The 13,384-nt window shown below is 53.8% G+C and overlaps 1 protein-coding gene across 1 annotated transcript in view; it reads right to left on the bottom strand.

Annotated features, from left to right (window-relative positions):
* LTBP2 (latent transforming growth factor beta binding protein 2) overlaps positions 1 to 13,384 on the bottom strand; it is a 101,215-nt gene that overhangs the window by 41,564 nt on the left and 46,267 nt on the right. Inside the window, exons 4-8 of the mRNA XM_059182810.1 lie at positions 11,346 to 11,536; positions 9,142 to 9,312; positions 8,391 to 8,597; positions 7,297 to 7,574; positions 6,146 to 6,248 (exon numbers count right to left, since the gene is read on the bottom strand). Coding sequence (XP_059038793.1) covers positions 6,146 to 6,248; positions 7,297 to 7,574; positions 8,391 to 8,597; positions 9,142 to 9,312; positions 11,346 to 11,536 — 950 coding nt within the window. The remainder of the gene's footprint in view (positions 1 to 6,145; positions 6,249 to 7,296; positions 7,575 to 8,390; positions 8,598 to 9,141; positions 9,313 to 11,345; positions 11,537 to 13,384) is intronic.

Raw genomic sequence — 13,384 nt, 5'->3', positions numbered from 1 at the left:
GTGGTAGAAAGAATGAAGACAATGGGGCAGAACCTGCCACCTCTCACGGCCCCTGAGCTGACACAAGGAGGACATGGGGGTTGGGAAGAAGACAGAAGTGGATCTAGAAGGAGTGGTTGAAGCTGTGTTTCCCATGGGTGCTTCGAAGAGACACGTGGAGAGCTGCCAGCGACCTTGCAGTTGGGCCTCTCAAGCCTGAGAAAGGCCGAGCAGCGGCCGAGGGGTCAGCTGGGATCACCCCCAACTCCAAGGAGTCTGAGCATCACAGAATGCCCGCGAAGCCTGTGGGGCAGACGTGTGCACCTTTCCTGGTACAGAAACATGGCCACGTGGGCCAGAACCTCAGGTTCTCTGGTCCCTGACCCCAGCCCTGTCCCCTTACTGCTGCACCCAGACTAGCTCACACACCGGGGAAGGAAGTGGAGGGGCCCCTGGCTGTGGCCTGAGCCTGCCCTGTGGACTCTCCCCGTTGTCTGCCGGGACTCCCAAGGAGGGCTCATCCAGGACAGACTAATTCCTGGAGACAGTTTTGGCCCTGACTCTACAAGAGAGTTCGGGGAAGAAATGGTGGAGACATATGTCTGGCCACGGGGCTGTTTACAAGCCATGCTGATCTCAGCCTGTGATGACAGATGGCCCCAGCAGGGAGCTCTGGAGGGTACCCTGCCACACATCTCTCTGCCAGAAGACAGACAGACAGACAGACAGAAACACACACAACCCGGATGAGGCTAAGCTCAATGCACCGGGGCATGTGAGCGGACTGGAGCTGAACCTAGATGTGTAAACCTCTGGGGAGGGGGGCCAGTAAGCAGCAAAAAACCTTCTAGCCCCCCCCCCCCCAGAGCAGTGGAAGGAGTGTGGGTTCTGGGGCAGCCAGACCCCATCGCATTCCTGGCTCCGCTCTACTTGTGTGACCCAAAGCGCGTTTCTTAACCTCTGTCAGTCTTAACTTTTTCCTCGGTGGAAGTGGGGACAGAAATTCAGTTTCACGGGTTGTGAAGGTCAACTTCACTGAGAAATAATCAAGGTCAGACTGAAGCTAGCCCCATGCCTGGGGGTCCCTGTAGATGCTCCCTAAGACTTACTTCCTGCTTCTTGCTTCCCTTCCCTTCATTTCCCGTTCCTTCCTTCCTTCCTTCCTCTCACACTCCTCACTCCTTCCTTCCAGCAACACAGTTTCAAGGCTAGCAGGCAGGCTGCTGCCCCTCACTGGCTAGAGACACTTGGGCAAGTTACTTAACCTCTCTGTTTCCTTATCAGTAAAAGGTAGGTGACAATTCCTTCCTGGGGGCTACCGTGAACAGTAAAAAAGCCTGCAAAACTCTGAGCACGATCCTTGTCGCATATTGGTGATTATTATAAGGTTCATGATTCCAGATTTTCCTGCTTGGTAAAGTCCTAATGGATCCCCCCACCCCCTGCCCCTAATCCCTTGCCAACCCAGGATTGTGGAAATCCCACCCAAAGTTGACTGCTTCCCTGGGGGCAGCATGAGAGCCAAAGTGAGTGTCTTGGTCACCACAAGCAGTCAGGTGGAGAGGGGTCTGGTCAGACCCTTGGCTCAGACAGGTGTCACTCCAGACAACCCCTCCGCAGCCCTCCATGGACCTCTCCGGGCCAAACATGCCACGTGTTGGTGACCCCCGTCCTGGGTAAGGAGGGCACTGACTTGAGCTGAGGCACAATTCCCTGGAGGCCTCAAGTCCCTTGGAAGAAGCTCTCAGAACATCCCTGAGCCAAAGAGACACTACTTTTCTTTAGCCCAACAATTGTAAATCTGAAAAATCCCATCTCTTGAGGGCAGGAGACTGGCGTCTTAGCCAGAGTCCTGGAGAACAGGAGCCCCACCCCAGCACAGCTGTTCCCTAAGCCGGGGTCCTCTAGCGGAGAAGATTCCCCAAGCCAAGTGGGCAAGCAACAGCTTCGGAGACAGAGCTCAGGCCAGTTAGAGGCCGGGGTCTCAGATCACGTAGACACAACTTCTTCACCCCAAGATGAAGACAGTCACACCCAACCCCCCAGAGACGTGGTGAGGACGCAGTGGAACGAGGAAGCACTTAGCATGGTGCCTGGCACACGGCTGCTAACAGCGATGGTGAAGAAAACAGTGTCGCTGCTGGGACTTGCCCCATGCTCCCCGCTCCAAATCTTGTCGGCTGCCTGCATCTCCTCACACGCACCCCCTGGGCAGGGGCTGGCCTCACAGGAAACGGTCCTGTGGGCAAGGGCACTGGCAAAACCAAGGCAAACCAAAGCTTGCTTTCTACTGAGGGTTTCCAGCACATTTTCAGACACATACATATGAACCTCCATTCCCTCAAAAATCAATATCCTTTCCAGCTCCTTCTACAAACCATTCTCGGCAGGCATCCTCGCCCTGGTGGGGAGCAAAGTCCTTCTGGGGTTTTGATAAGCTGCGGTCTTTAAGTAAGCTCCTTGTGCTCAGTTTCGAGTTGAGTTCTGCTCACCAGAAACACCCTCACATTAGCTTTAGTCTTCCAGAACCACACGGAACAAGCCTACTGGCTCCGCCCTGGTACAATTCGTCCAGCACATCTGTGAACTCTCAGGTCTGAGCTGCAGGTTGCTGCCTGCCTGTAGCCAAGCCCCATCTTCTTGAGGGATGTTGTCCTTCATGCACATGTAGTTCATGAAACACGACCCCGGGCGGCCCCCTCCTGGCTGTGAACTGTGTGTCTGAGGTCCTGGTGTTTGTTGTCTTTGGGTAGGCTCAAGTCTCCCCAGTCAGCTGAAAGTGAGACACACTGATTTGAAGCTTTGCTCCCCTGCCCTGCTGTGTGACCTTGGACAAGTTGCTCAGTCCTCTCTGAGGTTCATCTTCTTCATTTGTCAAGTGGGGATAAAGACGCTTAGCTTGCACATGGTTGTGATAATTTCATGGGATCGGGCTGGTGGGGAGCCGTCATAGTGCGGAAGTTCAGCAAGAGGTGGCCATTGTTGTTTTTAAGAGGGAAAGATGCAGAGCTCCTTGAAAGGGCGGAGCAAGAGAAGCAGCAGTCCCTGGAGGGAGAGGAAGGGGCTGGGTTTGGAGGTGATCTCATCCCATGCCAGGCAGACAGACAGAAGATCTCGTGGGGAACAGCTGGAGGCCACCACTGCGGGCTGAGAGCAGGGTGCCAGCCCCGCCTGCCCCCGCGAAGGGGCCCGGGGGTTGACACAGCCAGTGCCAAGCCAGATGGGGCAGCAGCCAACTTCCCAGTCAACCCAGATGTCTGTCTTTCTCAGACAAAAACTCTAAAATGTGGCCTCAATCAAAGTGGCTTTGATTGCTGTGCACTCTTTGGACCCTGACAGAGGCCCTGAAAACTCCTGAGGATCAGGAAGATGGGGCTCAGGCGAGTCCTGGAAGGTCAGCGGCATCCGTGACCCAGAGTGAATGGAGAAAGAAGGGAGGGAATCAGAGGCGGACCTGACTTGACTTCTTGAGCCATCTCCATAAGAAAGAGAGCACTGGACAATTTTTTTCCAGAAGAAAAGAGATATGTCTGTGCCATGTAAATGAGACTTCAAGGCAGTCCCTTTCTTCATCAGAAATAGCATCGTTCTGCAGGGGCCTTCTTTGATAGTTGGGTCTGGACCCTCAAAAGCAGACTGACTTAGGGTCAAAAAAGTGACTTAGGGGAAGCCATGAAGTCACATAGTTCCCTAGCTGCTGGCTTTATGACTCTCTTCCTTCCCAATTCTGCCAGATGACCTTGTTGGGGATGACAAAGCCCTTTCCTGAAGGACACAGCCTTATTTCATCAGAGGAGACTTAGAGGCTCAGAGGGGCAAAGCCACCAAGCCTGGGAATGTTCTAGAACCCAGAAGTCCTGCCTGCCTTGCCAACCATTCCCAAAGCCACCCCAGCAGCTCACCTTTTCTTCCTCTGACTCTTGCACGGTAGCTTGCTTGTCGTGCCTACTTAGAGATACATCCCCAACCCCCGGCCCTAGGCTCAGGCACAGAGCTAGGTATCTGGCACGTTATCAACACAAACAAGGTTCATGGTGTCTTGACCTTTCTCTATACAATGCCCAGCTGCACTGTAATGTGTTGTAAGTGTTTACATTCCCTGGTCTTTGTGATTTCTTGCTCAGTGTGCTGGAATGTTTGACATTCCAGGGTTTGCACCCTGGTGCCTGGCTTGCTGAGATGTCCTGAACACAGTAGGGGAGGGGGTTGGGGAGTCACTAACTGGGATGGGGTGGAGGTGAGGGCACAGCCTTGGATGTGCTGTACTCCAGGAAGAGTCCCTCACCCTCCTGGTCTTACCTGCATCTGTGATTTCCTTGGGTGGTTAAGCTCTTCCCCTTCTCTTTGGCCTCCTCTAATAATCCTTTAGATCTCATCCCGGATGCCCCCCCCCCCCCCCCAATAAGAAGCTTTCCCTGATCCACAAATTTGAGCTAGGATCCACTACCCCACAGCGAATAGATGTGCAGGTTTTCCACTGCACAAAAGCACCACTTCTCAGAGAATCGCTGGCATCTCAGATATTTATTTATAAAGACTGTTTTGAACAAAGGAAGTGGCACCTTCCTCTAATTTGTAAAAAGGTGCTATAGGACCTCTCTGTGTTCCTGGTTCTGCTGTGTTTACACAGCATTTGGCATTTGTCTACTTAGTGCTATCTGTATACGCCCCCCTTGAGGCCCTCCCCACCCCAAGCCCCCAAGCTTGGAGAAAGGAGGCACTACTTCTACCCCAGTCTCCACTGTCCTTCCTGGGCCTGCACACCAGGAGCACTTCAAATGGGTAATTCGTTAATGTAAATATCCGTGGACTGAATGGAATGTGGGATGTGAAAGTCTCAAGGGTGTGCCTAACCAGGAGGAAGAAGGAAAAGAGCGGGGAAAGGAAAGTGGCGGGACAACTCTGGCCTGCAGGGGGAGATGCTGAGCAGTTCAAGGCCCTCTCCTGCACCCCCCTAGCCCCCCCCCAACCGCCCCGCCATTTTCCTTCAAGGAGGGCTACTTTGAAGCAATACCAGTCACAGCTTCTGTTTACTGCCCGAATGTTAAGCACATGCCTCATCTATTGGCCACAGCAGCCCCGCGGTCTCCACAACCCTTTCTATGACCATCTCCACCCTACAGACTGGAGACGGCACAGAGCCGAGGTCAGCCGGCAGAACTGGGCCCGGGACCTGCTCCACGTTGGGTGCTCAAGTCTGGAAGCTTACTGCTAGCTTCCAAGGCTTCACCCAAAGCCCCAGCACGCTGCAAAACCGTCCGCGCTTATTTTTAACCACAACCAAGTCTGAAGTTAGGAATAGCCCTGTCCCTCCCACCTTTGGGCGCCAGGCCAGGCCCCCTACAAAGAGCCAACTCACCAAGTCGACTGTTGACAGGAAAAAGTAATCCAAGCCAGGCCCCGGGCCCAGGCCCCAGGAGTGGGGCCAGGAGGGAGAAGACACGCTGAGCGGGCAGAAGTCGTACTCAGGCGCAGACCCTCATACCCACCTCCCAACCGTAAGATCAAGACCTAGGAGAACAGCATGAACGGGCATTTTGCTGACTCCCAAATAAATCCTCAGTGCTTGGCACACACAAGGCACCTGGTTAATATTTGCCGAATAAATGAATGAAGGAGCGAATGAATGAATGGATAAACGTAGGCTTTTCCCACCATTCAGAAGAAGGCGGGACACTGGGTTTCCCATATCCCAAGGCAGAGGACCCTCTGGGACAGACCTCCAGCCCTGACTGGGTGAGGAAACAGGAGGTGAGGAGGTGAGGAGGTAGCCTGGAGGCCCCTCCAGGGAGAGGACCGGGGAAGCACTGAGTCACTAAATCCAGACCACTGGGACCCTGAAGCCTGGGCAGGGGGATATGTAGAAGGGGCCCATCATGGGATGAGATCCCTAATTTGAGCAGGAACAACTGGCATGAGAGAAGAACCCCTCCCAGGCAATCAGAGAGAACAGAGAGCCCAGGCTGCACCTGGGCCCGAGCCATCTGAGCTGTCAGGGGCGGTAGCCACCAGCCTGAAGCACCCTCAGAGCACATCTGGAAAGCCTGCCCAGTTTGCCAGCCTGTTCTCCCTGCCTGGCCTCTGAGACCCTGGTGGGAGATGAAGCAGAGCCCAGGCCTTAGGAAAACTTCACCCCAAACCCTGCACTCTGGCACCTAGCACTCACCTGGTCTGGGTGGACATGGGGCACATGAGGTCACCCCCCAGAAAGCTCCCACACTGCCACAGCAGTCCTCTTGGGCAGTCAGCTCCAGCAAGGGGTTGGCACACTGGAAAAGAGGCCATGGACACCTATCACACCCTGTTCCCTTCCCTGCTATGCACAGAGCCATCCCAGGAAAACCCAAGGTGAGAGCTCAATCCCAACGTCCTGCTACAGGGATGCCTCATCCAAGGGAGGAGAGGAGAGAGTCAGGGGGTACCCCGGAAGGAAGCCGAAAACCTGTAGTCCATTCCATCAAACCCTATATGTGGGGGGCAGGCACACCCAGATAAGGAAAGATCTGCTCCGTGCAGGTCTACAAGCTGTCCCCCTCCATGTCCCCAGCCCACAGAGGGTCCCAAAGGATGGGCTTTCCTCCATCAAACTCCACAGAACTATGGGGTCACCCACGATGCAAGTCTTCCCCATGAACAGGATGTAGGCTCAGGGACACTGCAAACTGAGAGCCGGGGAGGATCTGGAGACTCAGAGTCCTTATCCCTTGGCCACTCGCTACCTCCTCCAGTTCCTTAACCTCAGGAGGGGTTTCTGGAAACACCAATATGCAACTCCAACAAAAGCCATCCGAGGTCTGGCTTAGCCCTTATTTTTAGGTGCCTAGACTCAGAAAAACTCCCCTGATTTCCCATCACTGACTATGGATGGCTCCAGGGGGGGTGGAGTATCTCATCTTTTACCCCCAAGGCTTTAGGGTTTAATCTGCTTTTTCTAATTTCACATCTCTGTGACCCCCAGTCTCAACTGAATACCATACTCTCTCTCGTCTGTTCTAATAGCCCTACTGTCCGTGTGCCGGAAGGCCAAGGCTCTGCTTCAGGATAGGCCAGGGTTTACTGGGGGCAGCGATGCTGGTGCCCTTCTAGAGGGGGACCCTTTTGGGGTCTGGAACTGACAGGTGTCCAGTGGATCCCAGGTGGTAAGGAGGCATCCCCTCGGTCACACAATTTTATGCTCTGCATTTTCCACACGGGGAATAGAAGACTCGGCAGACATTCATTTCGTAAGGATGAGGAGCAGAGAGAAGGGGCAGAGTGAGGGGCAGTCACTGACTATTCTGGAAGCCCAGAGGGCTGAGGTAGAGGATGCATTCTCACCTGTCCATTCACAGAGCTCAGATAGCAGCGGCCCAGCCGTCCCGGAGGCCTGGGTGCTGCTGGGGGCCGTGGCTGGGGGACCTCTCCAGACCGTGCGGGGATGCTGTTGCTGTCCCAGTGGCTGTGGCGGGGGCTGGCGGGGAGCCAGGGCGAGGATCTGGTCTCCACGCTGTTCTCCTCTGGGGCCTCGCCCCGCACCCGAGCCACCTGATGGACCTGCACGGAGGCCTCCGGCGGGTGGTGGATATGCACCTTCACCAAGGAGGGGTTCACGGAGGCTGGGCACAGGGGCTGGGTCAGAGCCGGGCAACAGGGCCCCACCTTCTGAAGAGGGCCCAGCACCCCTGGTTCTCTATGTCTCCCCCAGGTTGTCCCTCCATCTCTCCACTCTATTCAATCCCAGAACAGCTCCCTCGTGAGGACAGGATGGAACTCAGACTCCCTCCCACTGCACCTTCCAAAGAAGGGCCTTCATGCTCAACCTCCAAACTAGTTATCGATCCTACCTCCTGCCACGATCCTGTACCATCCTTGAACTCTGGCCCGATGGACACAGCAGGGCCCCACATTCACCCCGTGGCTCACCCTGGTCCCTGTGTGCAGGATCCCCTTCCCACGCTCTCTGCTTAGTCAAAGGCTAGCCACCCATTAAGGCCAACTGAAGCCCACCTCCTCCTCTCAGCCTTCCGGAGGACAGCTGGGGGGCCCTCCAGCCCCTGACCTCCTAGGGAAGTCTGTATTCTTGGTGCCCTTTCTTTACTTGGCACCTGGGAAATGACATGTTTTCTATGATCGTGTTCTCCTTCCTACCCAGCCCCGCTCTCTCGTCCAGGGCTGAGGCTTCCCTGAAGGCAGGAAACCGCCTTTATACTTTAAAAAAAAAAATCTCATCCGTAGCACCCAGTAGGAGGCAAGGACAAAAAAAAAATATATATATATATATATATTGATGAATTGGGAGGAAGGGCGAAGGGAAGTTTAGGAGATGAAATTGCCGCCGGGGGCCAGCGAAGGAGGGAGGTCTGAATGGTGGCTACTTCCCAACGAAGCCGGCACCCCCTGTGATCCAGGGCAGCCCCCAGCCCCACACTCACCCAGCTGGTTGGAGAGAGGCAAAGTGAAGGTGGACTGCCTCAAGGGGCCTTCTTGCAGGACCCCATTGCGGGACCCCCTCTGCAGAGACCCCGTGTCCAACTTTGGAGAGGGCAGGTGGCAGAACTTCCCGGTGGCATTGGTGGGACACCAGCACTCGTCCCGGCCGATGCAGCGGCCTCCGTTCAGGCAGGGGATCTGGCAGAAATCTGCAACAGCGATCTCAAGGTGACTGGTGGGTAGAAGAACATAGCAGTGCCCTGCACAGGGCCAGCGAGTGACCACGAGGAAGCAGGGGGAGCAGGAACTCCCATCTGGATGGCCTGGGGAGCCCAGCACACCCTGAAATGTAGGGACTTTCCAGGAGGCTGGGAGTGAGGAAGGGTAGATAATAGCCAGCCCTTGCCTTCCTAAAGGGCCTTTTCATGCAGTCCTGGGACCCCACAATAACCTGGGGGACAGGAGGGTTGGGGCACTGCTAAATCCCTCACTTCTCCATGGAGGAACCATGGATTCAGGTGGGTTAGGGGACTTGCCTAGAGTCACACAGCTAGGCCATCACAGAGCTGGGAGAGGCCTCAACATTCTGTGTGACTGGGGACAACTCACGGAAGCCACAGTGTGAGAGTAGCAGGCTTCCTTTCTGCAGAAGTTCTGGGCTCCTGCCCAAGACTGGGCCTGTCCCTCTGGCCACCCTGTCTACCCACTCCCTCCCCAGGGACTGGGAACCCCCTGAGTGGGGGAGGGACTCACAGATGCGGAAGCCAGACTTGGGGTCATGCCCGTGACCTCCCTGGCTATACAGGGTGGTGGTGTCACCACGCTCACAGCTGTTGGAACAGTGTCCATGGGCACAGGTCTGCTTGCAGATGGTGGGAGTGAAGACGATCTTGATCTTCTTGATTTTCTCAGTGAGGTTCAGCCCTGCAGAGAGAGGGCTTGGGTCCAGGGGTCAGGGCTGAGAGGCACAGCTGTGACCTCCAGAGGCTGGTTAGAAGGCCCGTGGGGTCAGGGGTGAATCCATCCCAAGGGCATTTGCTAAGTACCTACTGGAAGCAAGGTCTTATGGTGGGGGACAGGGTACCAGCTCGCAAAGGTCATGGTCCAGCATGTATCGAGGGGTGCCAACGTGCAACCACTAAGCTTGTCTTTGTGCACCTTCACTCTTACCCTTCTTGGGGGAGTACTCTTGTAGGCTGACTCTTTAGATATTGCTCTTTTTGTAGGTTACAATGGCTAACTGTTGACTATGTTCCCATATCCAATCTGATATCTATTTTACAGTTAAGGAAACTGAGGCCCAGAGAAGGTTGGGTTGCCCCACATCACACAGCTAGCAAGTGCCGCAGCTGGGCTTAGAACCAGAGGGCAGAAAACTGACCATGGCTGTGACTTGCCAGAGAGGAGATTTCGAAGAGAAAGGGAGGAAGACAGAGCCTGCGAGAACGACTAGAGTCCGGCTGTGGAGCCCCCCCGTTGCCGGAACAAGGACGGGCACTCTAGTGGGTCGGTAGTGGGAAGCCTTTGAAAGCTTTCAGTGAGAGATCAAAGAGGACGCGTGGGGGGACCGGTGCCCTCCCTGCTGCAGTGGGCAGGGGCACGGGGAGGCAGGGACACCAGCTGGGAGGGCACCGCAGCCACGCAAGCTGCTTCTGTAACCAGGTGGCGGCAGTGGAAATACAAAGGAGGGGTATTCATTCAGTGTGGGGAGCCCCGGGCGGGAAGCCAGAGGGAGAGGGCTTGAGGAGGGAAGAGTGTGTGTGTGTGTGTGTGTGTGTGTGCGCGTGCAAGTGTGTGTGAGAATGGTAGCCAGAACCAAGTGTATCTGCTGATGTTCTGGGGGGATGGGTCAGGCTGAAGAGGGAGGACAGAGCTGTGGGGGTTGGACAAGGGATGGTCTAGTGTTCTAGAGGAATCAAGACGCGGGACACTCCCTTTTCAAGATGGCAAGAGAGGAGGTCATGGACTATAGAAAGGAATGAGTACTGACAGGGATAAACCTCGAAAACATGATACTAAGTTACAGCAGACACAAAAGGCCACTTATTGTGCAGGTTCTGTTAGGACATGTCTACAGTAAGCAAATCTCTAGAGACAAAGCAGGTTAATGGGGCCCGGAGTTTGGGGGAGGGGGAAGGAGGCTTTATGGGTACAGGGTTTCTCTGGGGAGTGATGACAATGTTCTAGAATCAGATAGTGATAGCAGTTGCACAAAATCATGAATACACTAAAAATCACTGATGTGTACACTTTAAAAATGGTTAATTTTAGGTGAAATTCACCTCAGTGTTTAACATGGAAAGAAAAGAAAGAAGGTGGGCTCAGGCAAGGGTTTAGGTGAGGGAGTGGTGTGCACCATGGGCAGATGTATAGGAAGGTGAGGATCTCTCCAAGGTGTGGCAGGCGTGTCCATGTTCTGGGGGGATGGGACGTGGGGGCAGCTTGGAGTCGCTGCTCTGAGGGACAAGAGGAAGGGAGAGAGACAGACAGACAGACAGAGACAGAGAGGGAGCAGGCACAAAGAAAGGACTGCTGGGCAATGACCAGAATGTGCCAATGCATGAACCCACAGGGATGCTCCGTTGTTTCCTCTGGAGAGCCGAGGCCCCGCTGCAGGTGCTAAGGAAGAAACTGCCCAGGCAGGTTCAGGAGGGCCTCGGGTTGCAGGAAGGAAGCCGTGAAAGGAGCAGGGTCAGGGAGGTGAGGTTCGTGGCTGGTTGTGAAGGAAGCAAAGGCAGGATGTGTGACAGAGGCAAGGTCCCCCCTCAGCTGGTTTGGGACCCTTGCAGCCTGGCACAAGACAGGCACTTGGCGACTGCGGGTTGATGGGCCGAGAGGATGAGGGACAGGCGAACTCCGCCCATCTGTGAGAGTGGAGGGGAAGCAAACGTGGGGACAAGACGGCCAGAGATTGAGATGCCCTGCTCCTCTAGGACCCTGAGACAGGGTCACCTTACCCCAGGGGGATGACGGGTGGTCCAGATACGCTGCCTGCTGGGCGCCATCCCTCCGCTCAAGGCCTGGCCCTGCGGGCAGGGCGTTGGAGGTGAGCTGACCGCTGGCTGCGGTGGTTGGGTAAAGCCGGACAGTCCGGGACAAGCCCACGTGCCGCTGGGAGGCCTGGGTCTGGCTGAGCCCACTCAGGGTCCTGTGGAGATAATCGTAGAACAGGGGTTGACTGCCTAGAAGCAGCGTTGCTGGGTCCTCTGTCCCCCTCAGGCCGCCTACCCCCCCCCCCCCCCCCCGCCTCCGTACTAGGAGACTGCCCTCTGTGTGGCTGCCTTCTCTCTACCCCTGCACAGTGGCTCAGGGGTGCGGAGGTGCCCTGAGGTAGGGGGAGCGAGGTAAGGCCCGCCAGTTGGTTCTGTGAGAATGACTATCGCCTGTGTGGAATAGCCAGCCATTTGCTGGGTTATCCTGGGCAAGTCACAGCTTCTCTGGGCCTCTGGGGCCCGTGACCATAAAAGGAAGGTGTGAGACCCATCCCGTGTGACTCTGACATTCTGAGTGTCTTTGAGACTCTGAGGGACCAACCTCTGCCCCCAAACTGAGTCCTGCCCCCAAGCTGATCCCCTGCCACTTCTTAATTCAACCCTTAACACAAATTACCTGTGGAAATGGTGCCCAACTAATACTCATTCACAGATTGGTCCGGGGGCAGGGCCTGGACTCTCCCACTCATTTCTTTTCATTGTAAAAATAATATAACAATTTTCAAGGAAAAAAACCTCCTTCGTCATCCCCCTGCCCCACGGAGCGAACACTCTGCACGTTTCCATTCAACCTTTGCTCACATACATGTTCGTACCCTATTGTCATCCCGTGTAGACACAGCTTAAACCCTGATTTTTCACTTAACATTAGATCATACTTCATTTAACCCCAGTTTTCACATTTATCATCTCAATTCAGATGAGAGTCTAGCTGAAGACAAATCACAATTTATTCAGACATTTGCCTGTTACATAGATTGTTTTTAATTTTTTTTTTTTTTTTTCCTCCCTTTTAAGATTTTTTTTTTTTTTTTTTAAGATTTTATTTATTATTTATTTGACAGAGAGAGAGATCACAAGTAGATGGAGAGGCAGGCAGAGAGAGCGAGAGAGAGAGAGGGAAGCAGGCTCCCTGCTGAGCAGAGAGCCCGATGCGGGACTCGATCCCAGGACCCTGAGATCATGACCTGAGCCGAAGGCAGCGGCTTAACCCACTGAGCCACCCAGGCGCCCAGATTGTTTTTAATTTTTAACAGCAGACATACTTACGTCCACCTAAGTTCAGCTTTTTTTCCTTCTGTGAAAATATTCCTTTAGTAAATGGGGGATTCATTATATTATTTTGTATTTTTGAAAAATACTTAAAATACACATTTAAGGAGGATTATTCTTTTAGAATGAATTCTACAGACTAGAATGACCATATTGAAGGGTATAAGGAAAAGGTTATAAACATTTATGGCTCTAGGTACACAATGGTGCACTGTTTTTTGAAAGGTTGTATCAAAATGTATAAATGTACCACTCAGAGCGCAACCTCGACATCCTAATGTATTAACAAATTTTTTATACATCTCTAGTTGAATAAGTATAAAATGATAGTTCACTGTTGCCTTTTCTCTCCTTTCTTTATTATTTCTGAGCTGAAATGGTCTTCATGTATCTATTTACCACTTTGGAAACTTTCTTTCTCACATCCTTTGTTATCTTTTTTTTTTTTAAGTTTTTATTTACTTGTTTGACAGAGATCACACGTAGGCAGAGAGGCGGGTGGTGGGGGAGGGGAAGCCAGCTTCCTGCTGAGCAGAGAGCTGGAAGCGGGGCTCGATCCCAAGACCCTGAGATCATGACCTGAGCCGAAGGTAGAGGCTTAACCTACTGAGTCACCCAGGCGCCCCCATCCTTTGATATCTTAACTATTTGAACTGTCTCATGAATTTGAAGGTGTTATTCGTGGGCTTATAATCAGGCCACTCTACGAGGTCGCCTCCATGGTCAATATC

This window comes from Mustela lutreola, chromosome 7, assembly GCF_030435805.1.
Source record: "Mustela lutreola isolate mMusLut2 chromosome 7, mMusLut2.pri, whole genome shotgun sequence".
Lineage (NCBI taxonomy): Eukaryota > Metazoa > Chordata > Mammalia > Carnivora > Mustelidae > Mustela > Mustela lutreola.
Note: the sequence above shows the minus strand (reverse complement) of the source record. Positions and strands in the feature narration are given on the sequence as shown.